Genomic DNA, 14,293 nt, shown 5'->3' with positions numbered 1-14,293 from the left:
TAAACCGCAAAAATGAAAATATCTCTGGTCATGGAAGGGGTTAAAATAGGGGATCCCCCAAAAAAACTGATTTAGGGATTCAGTTGACAATATCAGATAACATCAAGTCCAGAGGTTAGTAATGAAAAGGCGTCTTCCCCAATTACTAACTCCATAGTGATAATATAAAAACAATACACCTAGAATAAAGTCCTTTAATTGAAATAATGACACAGACTCCTTTATTGAATCTAAATTACTCGCATCAACACCCATTCTAGAGAAGCATCTCCTGTAAATGAATTAAAATATCAATCAATGATGGGAAAACTGTGTTTTGTTTTATTTAAAATAAAAGACTTTATTCTGGCTGTGTCTGTATCGTCAATACAACTATAAAATTAGTAATGGATAGGTCCAAAAAAATGATGGGCAGCAACCAATCCAGGTGAAAAAAAAAAACTTCTTTTAGGCTGTGTGCACACGATGCAGATTTGGTGCAGAATTTTCTGCATAAAATCTGCACTAAATCTGCATCTCCTGGCAGAATCCGCAGGTGCGTTTTTTATGCGTTTTTTATGCGTTTTTTGTGCGTTTTTGATGCGTTTTTTTTACCAATGGATTTCTATTATGGAGGGTGCAGAAACGCTGCAGAACTGCACAAAAGAAGTGACATGCACTTCTTTGAAATCTGCAGCGTTTCTGCACAGATTTTTCTGCACCATGTGCACAGCTTTTTTTTTTTCACATTGATTTACGTTGTACTGTAAATCACAGTGCAGTTCTGCAGCGTTTCTGCTGCAGAAAAATCTGCTGCAGTTCTGCACTAAATCTGCATCGTGTGCACATACCCTTATTGTGCCAAGTGCAACGTTTCAACCATCAAAGGTCTTTTTCAAGAAAAAGACCTTTAATGATTGAAACGTTGCACTTGGCACAATAAAAGAAGTTTTTTTCACCTGGATTGGATGCTGTCCTTAATCATTTTTTTGGGTATGTACACTTCCACTTTGGTCCGTGGGACTAGGACGGGCATCCCATTGCCAGTTGTGCTGTCAGCTACTCTCTGAATTTCAAATAGTAATGGATAGGTGTCTTATAGACTCCTCTCCATTTCTAATCCGTGGGCTTGATGTCACCAGACAATACAAAGGTGACATCAGCCCCACAAATATGAACCCCACTTACCACCGCTACAGGGCATGTGGGAAGAGCCGGGCAAAGCACCAGAATTGGGACATCTAATAGATGTGCCATTTCTGTGCAGCTGTGGGCTGCTATTTTTAGTCTGGGGGCTTATAGCCATGGCCCCTTACCAGCCTGAGAATACCAGCATACAGCTGTCTGCTTTAGCAATGTTGGTTGTTAAACATGGGAGGGCCCGCATGCTATTTTTTTTAAAATTATTTAAATAATTAAAAATAAGGTGTGGCGACCCCTCTATTCTTTTTTTACCAGCCTTCCTGAAGCTGACAGCTAAGGGTTGCAGCCCCCAGCTGTGAGTTTTGCCTGTCTGGTTATCAAAAATACAGTGGAACCGACGCTGTTTTGTAGTTCTTAAATTATTTATTTAGAGCGTGGCCGCCGGCTGATGAATACTCCCATCAGTCGCTCCTGCTCTCACTGTTATTAGTGGTAGCAGATGTCTGCTAATGGAAGCAGTAGTCCCATCAGCCAACACCAATGACCGGAGGTAAACTTTATACCTCCGATCACAGCTGCACGCTCACACTGTCTTGTGACAGCGTGGGAACCGCGTCTCTCTGACCCGTGGGGATTGCCTCTCTGTCATGCACCGGACGGCGTTACATACACCAGATATTTGGGGAGCCGAACCCGAACAGTAAGCCGGATTTCCTGGTGAAGTCCGTGTTCGGTGTCCGTGCCCCAACAGTAGGTGTTCAATGCATATGCCGAACTTTACTGTTCGGGTTCGCCCATCTCTAATGACTGATTATGCAACTTTGACATATTGCACTTTTAATTAACTAAAGTAAAGCAGTCTCTCGATATGCTATCTGCAGCATAATCCAAGTTTAAGATTTTTGTCCTATGGGAATTTCTCTTCCAGAAATATAGGCTGTATATGAACTGTCTGTGGATGACGGCGCTGTTATCTTCACAAGCTCATATATCAGCACAGCTTCTTTCCTGGACTAACCGGAATTATCTTAGTGAATAAAACAATGTGTTTGAAAAAGGTGTATACAGTAATATTATCCATTGAAAGAAAAATTTGTTTAAAACTGCACCCTTTAAAAAAAAAGAATGTGTAATAGCTCTGCATAAAGTAAGGTTGCTGCTTTTATTTGTTACATAGTTTTTTTTTTCTAGTACCCTCAGTAATTTTTTGTTCTCATGTACTATATTTTTATTTATTTTATTTTTCTTTCATTGCTCTGAATATTATAATGAGTATTTGCAAATATTCTTTTCAGATCTGAAAACAAAGTGGCTGATCTCTCCTACTCTATCATATTGGAGGACTTTGGACTGGTCAAAGAGCGAGAAGTTGTTGTTTCCGAGTCCTTTCAGGTACTTTTTTTTTTTTTCATTCATTTTATGATCATCTGATGACATTACATACAAAGGATGAAATAGGTATGGAACACATCACCAATTTTCTAAGTACTGTATTTTCCGGCGTATAAGACGACTTTTTAACCCCTGAAAATCGTCCCAGAAGTCGGGGGCCGTCTTATACGCTGGGTACGGCGTGTGCAGGGAGCGGTCCTGGATGGTTCCCAGAGTCTGGAGGAGAGGAGACTCTCCTTCAGGCCCTTGGATCCATATTCATGTAAAAAAAAAATAATAAAAATTAAAAATATGCATATACTTACCCTCCGACGGCCCCTGGCTCTCAGTGGTGCAAGCGGCGGCCTCCATTCCCAAGGATGCATTGCGCGAAGGGCCCATATTTTTTTTTTTTTACATGAATATGGATCCCAGGGCCTGAATGAGAGTCTCCTCTCCTCCAGACCCTGGGAACCATCTGGACCGCACACGCCATATAAGACGACTGGGCGTATAAGACGACCCCCATCTTATATGACAAGTGTATCCCAAACTCCATATTTTATACTCCATGCACAATCAGGGTCCCGCTGCTCACAACCCAAAAGACACGCTTCTCCACACCAGGGGATAATTCCATAAGGTAGAAGAAATTAGTGGGTTTTAAGGGGTATTTCAATAAAAGGCATATGTCATCATGAAACTCTGTGGAAGTGGAAAGAGACAATACTTCTAACCACAAGACTCTCCGGAGAGCCCCTGAAGCAGCAGAGCATTTGTATATATCCAATAGAGGCTTCAAGCGTGTACCGGCTTCTATTGCGCACCACTAGTGAGGACGCTTAGGGGGTGTATGTCACCGGCCGGGACTACACTCCTGAAGAGATATCTCTCTCCCCCTTCTCTCTACCTCGGACTCCATCTGGATATCATTTGAGACTGCACTTCCATCCGTGAGACTGACACCATCGCCTACTGAGGTACCTGCTGGCACTATGCACTTTATTATATTGAACTGCTTACAAACTTGCGGTACTTGAACCAATTGGTTTTATACTTTTATATGTGCCTCCATTATACTTATGTGCGCATTGTATTTTATGAAGGTGGATTTCTTGTTATTTGTTGTATGTTATTTATATTAAAAAATTAGTAGGTTCTATTAAATATAGGGAGTTGTGTTATCATAAAGGGTAGATTATATCCATAGCGCAAAATAACCTTAGGTTTTTTAAATTTTAGAAATGGCTATATAAATTTTATTGAACAAAAAAGTAAATCGCATATAAAATCATCACATGTAAAAGGGAATACAGACACAAAAAAACTGCCAACACACTCATGTATCAATGCACCATTAATGAAGTGGGTCTGTAGAACTAAAATTGAAATTAGTAAATATGGGTCATATACAAATGTGGATAATAAATTAGTAAATCACGGTTTAGATGTATAATTCCAACAGGTTTCCAATAATTTATAAATATATGGTTGCACCCATACAAGTTAAACCTTTAGAAGACTCAAAGTTATGTGGAATAAGCCATCCTGTACAAAAATGTAATAACTAATAATATTAGTATAAAAATAATAATATATAGTAAAAAAAATTCTTTGAACAACTGGTGAACTTATAATGAAAAGTACCTAATTAATTAGTTAAATAAATAGCTTGCCCCACTAAAGAGGAAAATGTTTCAGCAATGTGCATTAACATATATTAACATAATCTAAAAGTTGATGTGTTCACGCTGTGCAACACATAATCGTTCTCATGTGATGGTACAATAGCAGTATAAATAAACTATAAGTCTCCAGCAAATAATGCATGTAGTTCTAAGTTAAGGTTAATACCCAAGCCAGGGATTGAGTCAAAGTAGTAATACACAAATACCAATGATGAGTGTTAAACATTCATTGTTCTAAATGGCTAAAGTGCCAAGTGCTTAGTATGAGGACCAATAAGGGCAAGTAAAACTACATTGCAAGCATGAACAGATACTGGGAGTAAGGAATAAAAGGGCTAGGAAAATGCATCATACATAACCTGTGAATGCAGCACGGGTCCCGACGCGCGTTTCGTGACAGCTTCTTCCTGGGGGATTTTTCCCCTCATCAAGACCAGCGTTGTTCCCACCAGTCTGAATCGGAGCCTATGTTTTTTTTTGTAGATTGGGAGTCAATAGACTATATGCCCATCTGTATTCTTGTACAATGGCATAAGCTGGAGGTATATGTTGTGCAAGACTTTTATGTCTGACAGATGTGATGTCAATAAGGCCTAACCTGTTCTAAATGTGCAGCTCTTGTCTTTTGTACTGAAGTTTCTTGTCCTGCCTATGATGTCAGTCACAATTAATAATAATAATTCTTTAATTATTGTAAATCTCCAGAATTCAGCACCTCCGAAACCTTCTCCCCAGCTGTCCCCTTCTCCAAAACATGCTTCTGAGCCACGTGAAACCCTTGAGTATAAAGCTGCCCTTGAGCTGGAAATGTGGAAGGAAATGCAGGAAGAAGCTTTTACAAGTCAGGTATGCATTGTCTAGGTCTCACTAGTGAATGGTTTTAAAAATAATGTTATGTGGTCTCTCATCCATATTATTATTATTATTTATTTTTATTATTATAGCGCCATTTATTCCATGGCGCTTTACATGTGCCTGTCTTTCTCTATATCATTTTTCAAACCAAGTTACTTCAAATTTTCAAGGCCTATACCAAAGACACAGTTATTGCTTGAAGCAGAGTTGCTCCACCTAGCCTATTTAAAAGGGGTTCTCGGAGAATGTGATAAAAATGGCCGCCGTCACATATTTCAAGCTACAATTCGTCCTAGTCACATGTCAGGACAGGTTGCCGCATGTAGAAACACTGATCGAGACGAGATACCTGATGTGCTGTCTCAGCCACGGAGCAGGGCTATGACTGGAGAGGATAAAAACTTCTGCTTTACTGACTGAGTGCAATGGCCTTATTTTCTCCAGCTTCAGTCCTGCTCTGTGCTCATTTGTAAGTAGGTTCTGCATGGTCAGGTTTACTGCAGGGCACAGAAAGTAACTGAGCATGTAGGGAGACTGTAGTTGGAGTAAAAAGTGCTTGAGATCCTGGTACCATTTGGGAGCTTATTACCTGTTTGTTTTTCAATTATAAGACCACCATGGATCCTTTTTTAAAGCCATGTAAGAAAACTAGTTACTATATGCGAAAATTAATTTTTCATTTTCCTCTAAGCATGACTTTGGAAGAGAAGCATGTAAGAGGCTGATTAGGGCAGCAGTTATATTGCTCTTGGACTAGACATGACCTCTCGTTTTGTGTATAAATTATTTCCAGTCCTACCCTTTCAGTCATATATCCGGCGTTCTCACACAGCGACTGTACAATAATGATTATATGCCAACATACTTTTATCGTGATTTCTAGCAATAATATATATACTGTTGGCAGGAATCTTGTACTGTTCATGAGATTCTTTGTATCAATGTAAACTTGCATTTTATTAAATACTACTTAGAACATTCCTTTAATCTGGCATGGCTGAAGTTATTAAATATTTTTCCATGCCTGTTTAAACAGTATATTAGGTTGGTTATATGCTGTTAATGAAGAGAAAAAATATATTTAAAGGAATCCTGTCATATCCCTTAATGCCGTTAAGCTGAAGTTTAAAGGGAATCTGTCACCTCAATTTTGCCCTACAAACTGAAGACACCGCCATCAGGGGCTTATCTACAGCATTCTGTAATGCTGTAGATAAGCCCCCGATGTAACCTGAAAGACAAAAACAGGTTATGTTATACTCACCCAGGGGCGGTCCCGCAGTGGTCCGGTCTTATGGGCTTCGCAGTCCGGGTCCAGCACCTCCCATCTTCATACGATGACATCCTCTTCTTTGCTTCCTGCCGTAGCTCCGGCGCAGGTGTACTTTGTCTGCCCTGTTGAGGGCAGCCTAAAGTACTGCAGTGCACAGGGGCAGGGCCTCTCTGACCTTTCCCATCGCCTGTGCACTGCAGTACTTTGCTCTGCCCTCAACAGAGCAGATAAAGTACGCCTGCGCAGAAGCCGCGACAGGAAGCAAAGAAGAGGACGTCATCGTATGAAGATGGGAGGTGCTGGACCTGGACCTGTGACGCCCATCGGACATGAACCGGGACCGCCCCTGGGTGAGTATAATCTAACTTGTTTTTCTTCTCTTTCAGGTTACATCAGGGGCTTATCTATAGCATGACAGAATGCTGTAGTTAAGCCCCTGATGGCGGTGGCCTCAGTTTATAGGGCAAAATTGAGGTGACAGATTCCCTTTAATAGCGTTATGAAAGTGCCCAACCGCTGTACTGAAAGTGCGGCACCTGGGAGAAAATGAACTTTCCCCCCCCCCAAGGAGCCGCCGGCATTCAGTCATGCAAGTGTGCTGGCGCGGTTTCAGTCATCGCTTACTATACTACACTATACTGTGAATGGCAGCTATTAGCAGGCCCGGCGCTTTCAATGATGGCTGGCTCTCTACTGATGCACTGCTGAGTTGTCTGTTACTCAAAGTGCCAGGGCGTTCTTACAGTGAGCAATAACTGAAGCAACTCTGGCATGACTGAAAGCCGGAGGCCCTTGGTATGAATAAAGTTAATTTGCTTGTGTCGGATTCAGCATTTTTGGCATAGCGGCTGGCCACCTTAATAACTGTATAATCCTACAGAATAACCCTACAAGGTCAATGGCTTTGTCGTACATGACAGGATCCCCTTTGCCTTTTTTTTTTTTTTTTTTAACTTTGTCTTATATACCATATATACTCGAGTGTAAGCCGACCCGAATATAAGCCAACCCCCCAATTTTGCCACAAAAACTGGGAAAACGTAATGACTCGAGTATAAGCCTAGGGTGGGAAATGCAGCAGCTACCGGTAAATTTCAAAAGTAAAAATAGATACCAATAAAAGTAAAATTAATTGAGACATCAGTAGGTTAAGTGTTCTTGAATATCCATATTGAATCAGGAGCCCCATATAATGCTCCATAAAGCTTGATGGGCCCCATTAGATGCTCCATATTAAAATATGCCCCCATATAATCCTGCATAAAGGGTAATAAGGGCCCCATAAGATGCTCCATAGAGATATTTGCCCTATATAGTTCTGCACAAACGTTATGGCCCCATAAAATGCTCCATACAGATAATTGCCCCATATAATGCTGCACATGACCCCATAAGATGCTCCATACAGTCACTTGCCCCATATAGTGCTGCACAAACGTTATGGCCCCATAAGATGTTTTATACAGTCACTTGCCCCATATAATGCTGCACAAGCGTTATGGCCCCATAAGATCATCCATACAGTCACTTGCCCCATATAGTGCTGCACAAGCGTTCTGGCCCTATAAGATCATCCATACAGTCACTTGCCCCATATAGTGCTGAACAAACGTTATGGCCCCATAAGATGCTCCATACAGCCACTTGCCCCATATAGTGCTGCACAAACGTTATGGCCCCATAAAATCATCCATACAGTCACTTGCCCCATATAGTGCTGCACAAACGTTATGGCCCCATAAGATGTTTTATACAGTTACTTGCCACATATAATGCTGCACAAGCGTTATGGCCCCATAAGATCATCCATACAGTCACTTGCCCCATATAGTGCTGCACAAACGTTATGGCCCCATAAGTTGCTCCATATAGTCACTTGCCCTATATAGTGCTGCACAAACGTTATGGCCCCATAAGATCATCCATACAGTCACTTGCCCCATATAGTGCTGCACAAGCGTTATGGCCCCATAAGATCATCCATACAGTCACTTGCCCCATATAGTGCTGCACAAACGTTATGGCCCCATAAGATGCTCTATACAGTCATTTGCCCCATATAGTGCTGCACAAACGTTATGGCCCCATAAGATGCTCCATACAGTCACTTGCCCCATATAGTGCTGCACAAGCGTTATGGCCCCATAAGATCATCCATACAGTCACTTGCCCCATATAGTGCTGCACAAACGTTATGGCCCCATAAGATGCTCCATACAGTCACTTGCCTCATATGATTTTGCTGCGATTAAAAAAAAAAAAAAAAAAAAAATCACATACTCCCTTCTCGTCGCTCAGGACCCCCGGCACTTTCAATATTCACCGCTCCTCGTTCCGGTGCGGCTCCATCTTCAGCACTGACGTTCATGCAGAGGGCACGCACTGACCACGTCACCGAGCCCTCTGACCTAAGCGTCACAGCCAGAGGACGCTGAAGACGGAGCCGCACCGGAACGAGGAGCGGTGAATATCGCGCAGCGCTCCCCTCCCGGTATACTCACCTACTCCTGGTGCAGTCCCTGCACGTCCCTGCTTCTTCCAGCGCTGCATCTTCTTCCTGTATTAAGCTGTCACAGTTACCGCTCATTACAGTAATGAGTATGCGGCTCCTCTATGGGAGGTGGAGCCGCATATTCATTACTGTAATGAGCGGTACCATGTGACCGCTCAGTGCTGGAAGAAGCAGGGACCGCGCCAGGAGTAGGTAAGTATAATTAGACAGCCTCCGCTCCCCCTCACCTGCCGACCCCTGGGTATGACTCGAGTATAAGCCGAGAGGGGGACTTTCAGCCCCAAAACATGGGCTGAAAATCTCGGCATATACTCGAGTATATACGGTATATGGTTTCCAGCATTATATAATTTTTCTATAATCAATAAATCTGTTATAAAGTAATAGGAAGGATAACCAATTTGTAGGAAATGTTTATTTTTTTGAGGTTATAAGAATAATGTATGCACGTTCGGACCAGAATTGACCCCCAACTATGTGAGCTATCTCATTGCATGCGACAGGTTTTATATTCTCATTTTTCACCCAGCCACTTGTGTGATCTGATGGACATGTTTGGTCCCTACATCAGTCTCCAAATGAATTTAATTGAGAGACTTGATGGAAAGGGCCTCCATGACTAGTCTCCTTTGTGTCTTCATTCCCGGCTGCTATTAAATAGTTTTTTCTTGCAGTAAAGCATAGATATTTCCAATTAGATTCATGCTTCTCATGGTTCTAGTTGCACAACACAGCTGACCGTTTCCTTCAGAGTATTTAGGTTCTTACTATGTGCAAAAGAAAGACAAACTTTAGCGGCTGGCTCCGTACAGTATATAGCAAGAAACTAAGAGTAAACCTGGGCAGCATGCTGGCTCAGGGGTTAGCACTGCAGCTTTGCTGCGCTGAAGTCCTGGACAACATCCCACCAAGGACAACATCTGCAAGGAGTTTGTATGTTCTCCCCGTGTTTGCGTGGGTTTCCTCCTACATTCCAAAGACATACTGATAGGGAATTTAGATTGTGAGATGAGATAGGCGAACCCGAACAGTAAAGTTCATGACAGCACGGCAAACACCGCTTCTGATCATCTGAAATCATCCCCACCGGCCAGAGAGCCGCGGTTCCCACACTGTCAGAAGACAGCGGGAGCGCTCAGCTGTGATCGGAGGTATAAAGTTTACCTCCGGTCACTGGTGTCAGCTGATGGGACTACTGCTCCCATCATCCGACACCTGCTGCCACTTATAACAGCAAGAGCAGGAGCGGCGGATGGGAGTATTCATCAGCCACTCCTGGGCTGTAAATAAATGATTTAAAAAAAAAAAAAAAAAAACTTAAAGGTTTCCCTGTGTTTTTGTTAACCAGCCAGACTGAGCTGCGGTAACCTCGGTGAAAAACTATCATTGTGCTAGCGGGGATGTCACAGAGGTCACGACAGTTCAGTCTGGCTGGAAACAGAGCCTCAGTCACCATAGGTAACCTTGATGACATCACATCTAGTCACTGAGGCTGCGCTCGCAACAGTTCATTCCCCAGTGGTTCTCAACCTGGAGTGTTGCATCTTGACACCGTCCAGGTTGAAAACTGTTTTTCCCCCCAGACGTGGAGATCGGCGTGGGACAGAACGGCCCCCATCACCCAACACCTGCTGTATGGTATATTGTTGTTTTATTATTTTTGGTTTACAGGAAATCGTGGGCTTCGGTCGAATTAGGCGAGGTCGTAAGTATGGTTTAATTGAGATTATTAAAGGAGTCTGTGTCATTTTTTCAATTAAAGGACTTTATTCTGGCTGTGTCTCTATTTATAATACCACTATAGGATTAGTAATGGATAGCCGTGGGCTTGATGTCACCGGACAATACAAAGGTGACATCAACCCCACAAATATGAACCCTACTTGTCACTGCTACAGGGCTAGTGGGAAGAGCTGGGCAAAGCACCAGAATTGGCGCATCTAACAGATGTGCCTTTTCTGGGCAGCTGCGTGCTGCTATATTTAGGCTGGGGGGGCCAATATCCATGGCCCCTTATCAGCCTGAGAATACCAGCCTCTAGCCTTCTGCTTTAGCAAGGTTGGTTGTCAAAAATGGGGGGGCCCCATGCCGTTTTTTAAAATGATTTAAATACTATAAATAATATTCTTGATAACTAGCCTTGCTGAAGCTGACAACAGAGGGTTGAAGCCTCCAGCTGTGAATTTTTGCGTGGCTGGTTAACAAAAATGCAGGGAAACCCACGCCGAGTTTTTTTAAAATTATTTACAATGCAGGAGTGGCAGATGAATACTCCCATCCGCCGCTCCTGCTCTTGCTGTTAATAGTGGCAGCAGGTATCGGATGATGGGAGCAGTGGTCCCATCGGCTGACACCAGTGACCGGATGTAAACTTTATACCCCTGATCACAGCTGAGCGCTCCTGCTGTCTTCTGACATCGTGGGAACGCGGCTCTCTGACCAGCAGGGATGATTTCACCACCGCAAACACTGGATGTCCGGGCCCCCTATTCAAGTGAATGGTGTCCGGGTACTGTTCTGGTACCCAAACCCGAACTTTAACTGTTAAGCCGGACCCGAACATCCAGGTGTCCACCCATCTCTAATTGTGAGCCCTATCAGGGACAGCGGTGATAATGTGTGCAAACTAAAGTGCTGCGGAATATGTTAGCGCTATATAAAAGATAAAGATTATTATTAAAGATTATTGCAAGCAACTGTGTTCTGCTTTTAGCAGGTTAACTCTGTAGCTACCGTATATTGTCCTTCTACAGATTAACACATTAGAAGCAGAAATGTCCTCTTATTTTTGCTGGGAAGCAGAATAAACAGGGACATCTTATAACATGTCTGATATATAACAGTATTCATTATGAAGTGATGTTTAGGCTTTTCATTGAAAAAGAGGATCATTTTCCCATTCACTGACTCATGGCTTATTGGAATGCACTGCTATAACGATTCTGCATCTTTACGAATCCGTTTAGGCAAATTTATGAGAAAAATAAGTTAATCTAGTCTCCCATTGAATCAAGTGGCCAAAAGACCCTAAATCCTGCAGCTGTAAGCAAAAATATCCATTTACCTTTCAGATGTTGCATAGAATCAGCTCCCTCTGTCAAAGGTGGTACATCTCAGAGAACACAATTTACCAGATTTTGAGCTCACTCTGATAAGGACAAACTAAAGCTTGCCTTGTTCTGTCACTGAGAGAAATCAACCGATTTGCTAATGGAATATGTTTTAGGAAAGTATATTTAAATTCTTCATCTCATGTACCGAATATACTTGAGTGTAAGCTGACCCCCCTAATTTTGCCACAAAAAAACTGGGAAAACTTAATGACTCGAGTATAAGCCTAGGGTGGGAAATGCAGCAGCTACTGGTAAATTTCAAAAATAAAAATAGATACCAATAAAAGTTAAACTGATTGAGACATCAGTAGGTTAAGTGTTTTTGAATATCCATATTGAATCAGGAGCCCCATATAATGCTCCATACAGTTCATGATGGGCCCCATAAGATGCTCCATACAGTTCATGATGGGCTCATAAGATGCTCCATACAAAATACGCCCCATATAATGCTCCATACAGTGTTTGATGGGCTCCATAAGATGCTCCATATTAAAATATGCCCCATATAATGCTGCACAAATGTTGATTATGACCCCATAAGATGCTCCATACAGGCATTTGACCCACACAATGCTGCACAAATGCTGATTATGGCCCCATAAGATGCTCCATACAGACATTTGCCCCATACAGTGCTGCACAAATGCTGATTATGGCTCATAAGTTGCTCCATAGAGATATTTGCCCCATATAATGCTGCACATGGCCCCATACAGATATTTGCCCCATATAATGCTGCACATGGCCCCATAAGATGCTCCATACAGATATTTGCCCCATATAATGCTGCACATGGCCCCATAAGATGCTCCATACAGATATTTGCCCCATATAATGCTGCACATGGCCATATAAGATGCTCCATACAGATATTAGCCCGATATAATGCTGCACATGGCCCCATAAGATGCTCCATACAGATATTTGCCCCATATAATGCTGCACATGGCCTCATAAGATGCTCCATACAGATATTTGCCCCACATGCTGTTGCTGCGATTAAAAAAAATAAAAACGAATGATATACTCACCTCTTAGGCCCCTGGCACTTGCTATACTCAACTTTCCCGTTCCACCGACGGCCGCCGCTGTGTCTTCCCTGTTCTCCGCAGTGAGGCTCAGGCGGAGGGCGGCGCGCACTAATTCTGTCATCGCGCCTTCTGACCAGAGTGTCAGTGCAGAGGATGCAGAAGACCAAGCGGCGCCGACGGTGGAACGGGGAACAGGTAAAAATCGCACACTGCGTTATACTCACCTGCTCCTGGTGCTGTCCCTGCACGTCTGTTCCCTGGCGCTGGCAGCTTCTTCCTGTAGTGAGCGGTCAAATGGTACCGCTCATTACAGTAATGAATGTGAGGCTCCACCCCTATGGGAGTGGAGTCCATATTCATTACTGTAATGAGCGGTACCATGTGACCGCTCACTACAGGAAGAAGCTGTTAGCGCCCAGAGAACTAGGGACCGCGCCAGGAGCAGGTGAGTATTATTAGACAGCTGCCACTCCCCCTTCCCTGCCAACCTCTGGGTATGACTCGAGTAAAAGCCGAGAGGGGCAATTTCAGCCTAAAAAAAATTCTCAGCTTATACTCGAGTATATACTGTAATTTCTTGTGTTGTTTTTCTCAAGACTGAGAAGTCCTATGTGAGCATCCTTGCACTTCTGATTACAGTTTACAACAGAGTATGGAATCGCACAGAGCAACTTTTTTTCCTCCCGTCCGTAAGCGATTGAAAACCAGAGCTGATACAGTGTCATATAAAAGTTTGGGCACCCATGGGCAAAATTACGGATTTCATGATGAGGAGGCAAGGAAAGCCGCAACATCCAAGTACCATCAAAGGGTAAGACAGGTCCTGAAGAGCCAGCACAATGGGAAGAATAAAATCCGCGCCATCAATACATATGCCCTGCCAGTTATCAGATACCCTGCTGGCATAGTGTGCTGGCCCAAAGAAGAGATAGAAGCTACAGGTGTGAAGCCATGACAGCTTCTCACAATGCATGGAGGTCTCCACCCTACGTCTAACACCCAAAGATTGTATACCAACAGAAAGGAGGGTGGTCAAGGCTTGATAAGCATTCAAGTCACCATCACAGGTGAAACAAGGAATATCCAGGAATACATCAGAAAAATGGCACCAAAAGATGAGATGCTGAGAGAAAACCTAAGGCAGCAACAACAGATCTGGAAGGAAGAACAGGAACATGAAGCCCCATGGCAAGACAAGGATCAGGATTTTAGCTGTTTCATTCTCCACCTGGACTTAGAGAGACTTAGCCCATATACTGTGCAGTTGTTTCTGTATACAATTCCCGCTACTTGGTTGTGGCGTTAGGTATATGGTGGTCCTGCTT

The 14,293-nt window shown here is 43.0% G+C and overlaps 1 protein-coding gene across 2 annotated transcripts in view; it reads left to right on the top strand.

Annotated features, from left to right (window-relative positions):
• CEP120 (centrosomal protein 120) overlaps positions 1–14,293 on the top strand; it is a 189,238-nt gene that overhangs the window by 106,507 nt on the left and 68,438 nt on the right. For both annotated transcript variants that reach the window (XM_069753631.1, XM_069753624.1), the window contains 2 exons: positions 2,418–2,514; positions 4,887–5,027. In XM_069753631.1, coding sequence (XP_069609732.1) covers positions 2,418–2,514; positions 4,887–5,027 — 238 coding nt within the window. The remainder of the gene's footprint in view (positions 1–2,417; positions 2,515–4,886; positions 5,028–14,293) is intronic.

The sequence above is a fragment of the Ranitomeya imitator genome, chromosome 1, assembly GCF_032444005.1.
Source record: "Ranitomeya imitator isolate aRanImi1 chromosome 1, aRanImi1.pri, whole genome shotgun sequence".
Lineage (NCBI taxonomy): Eukaryota > Metazoa > Chordata > Amphibia > Anura > Dendrobatidae > Ranitomeya > Ranitomeya imitator.
This window is presented reverse-complemented; position numbering and strand designations above follow the sequence as displayed.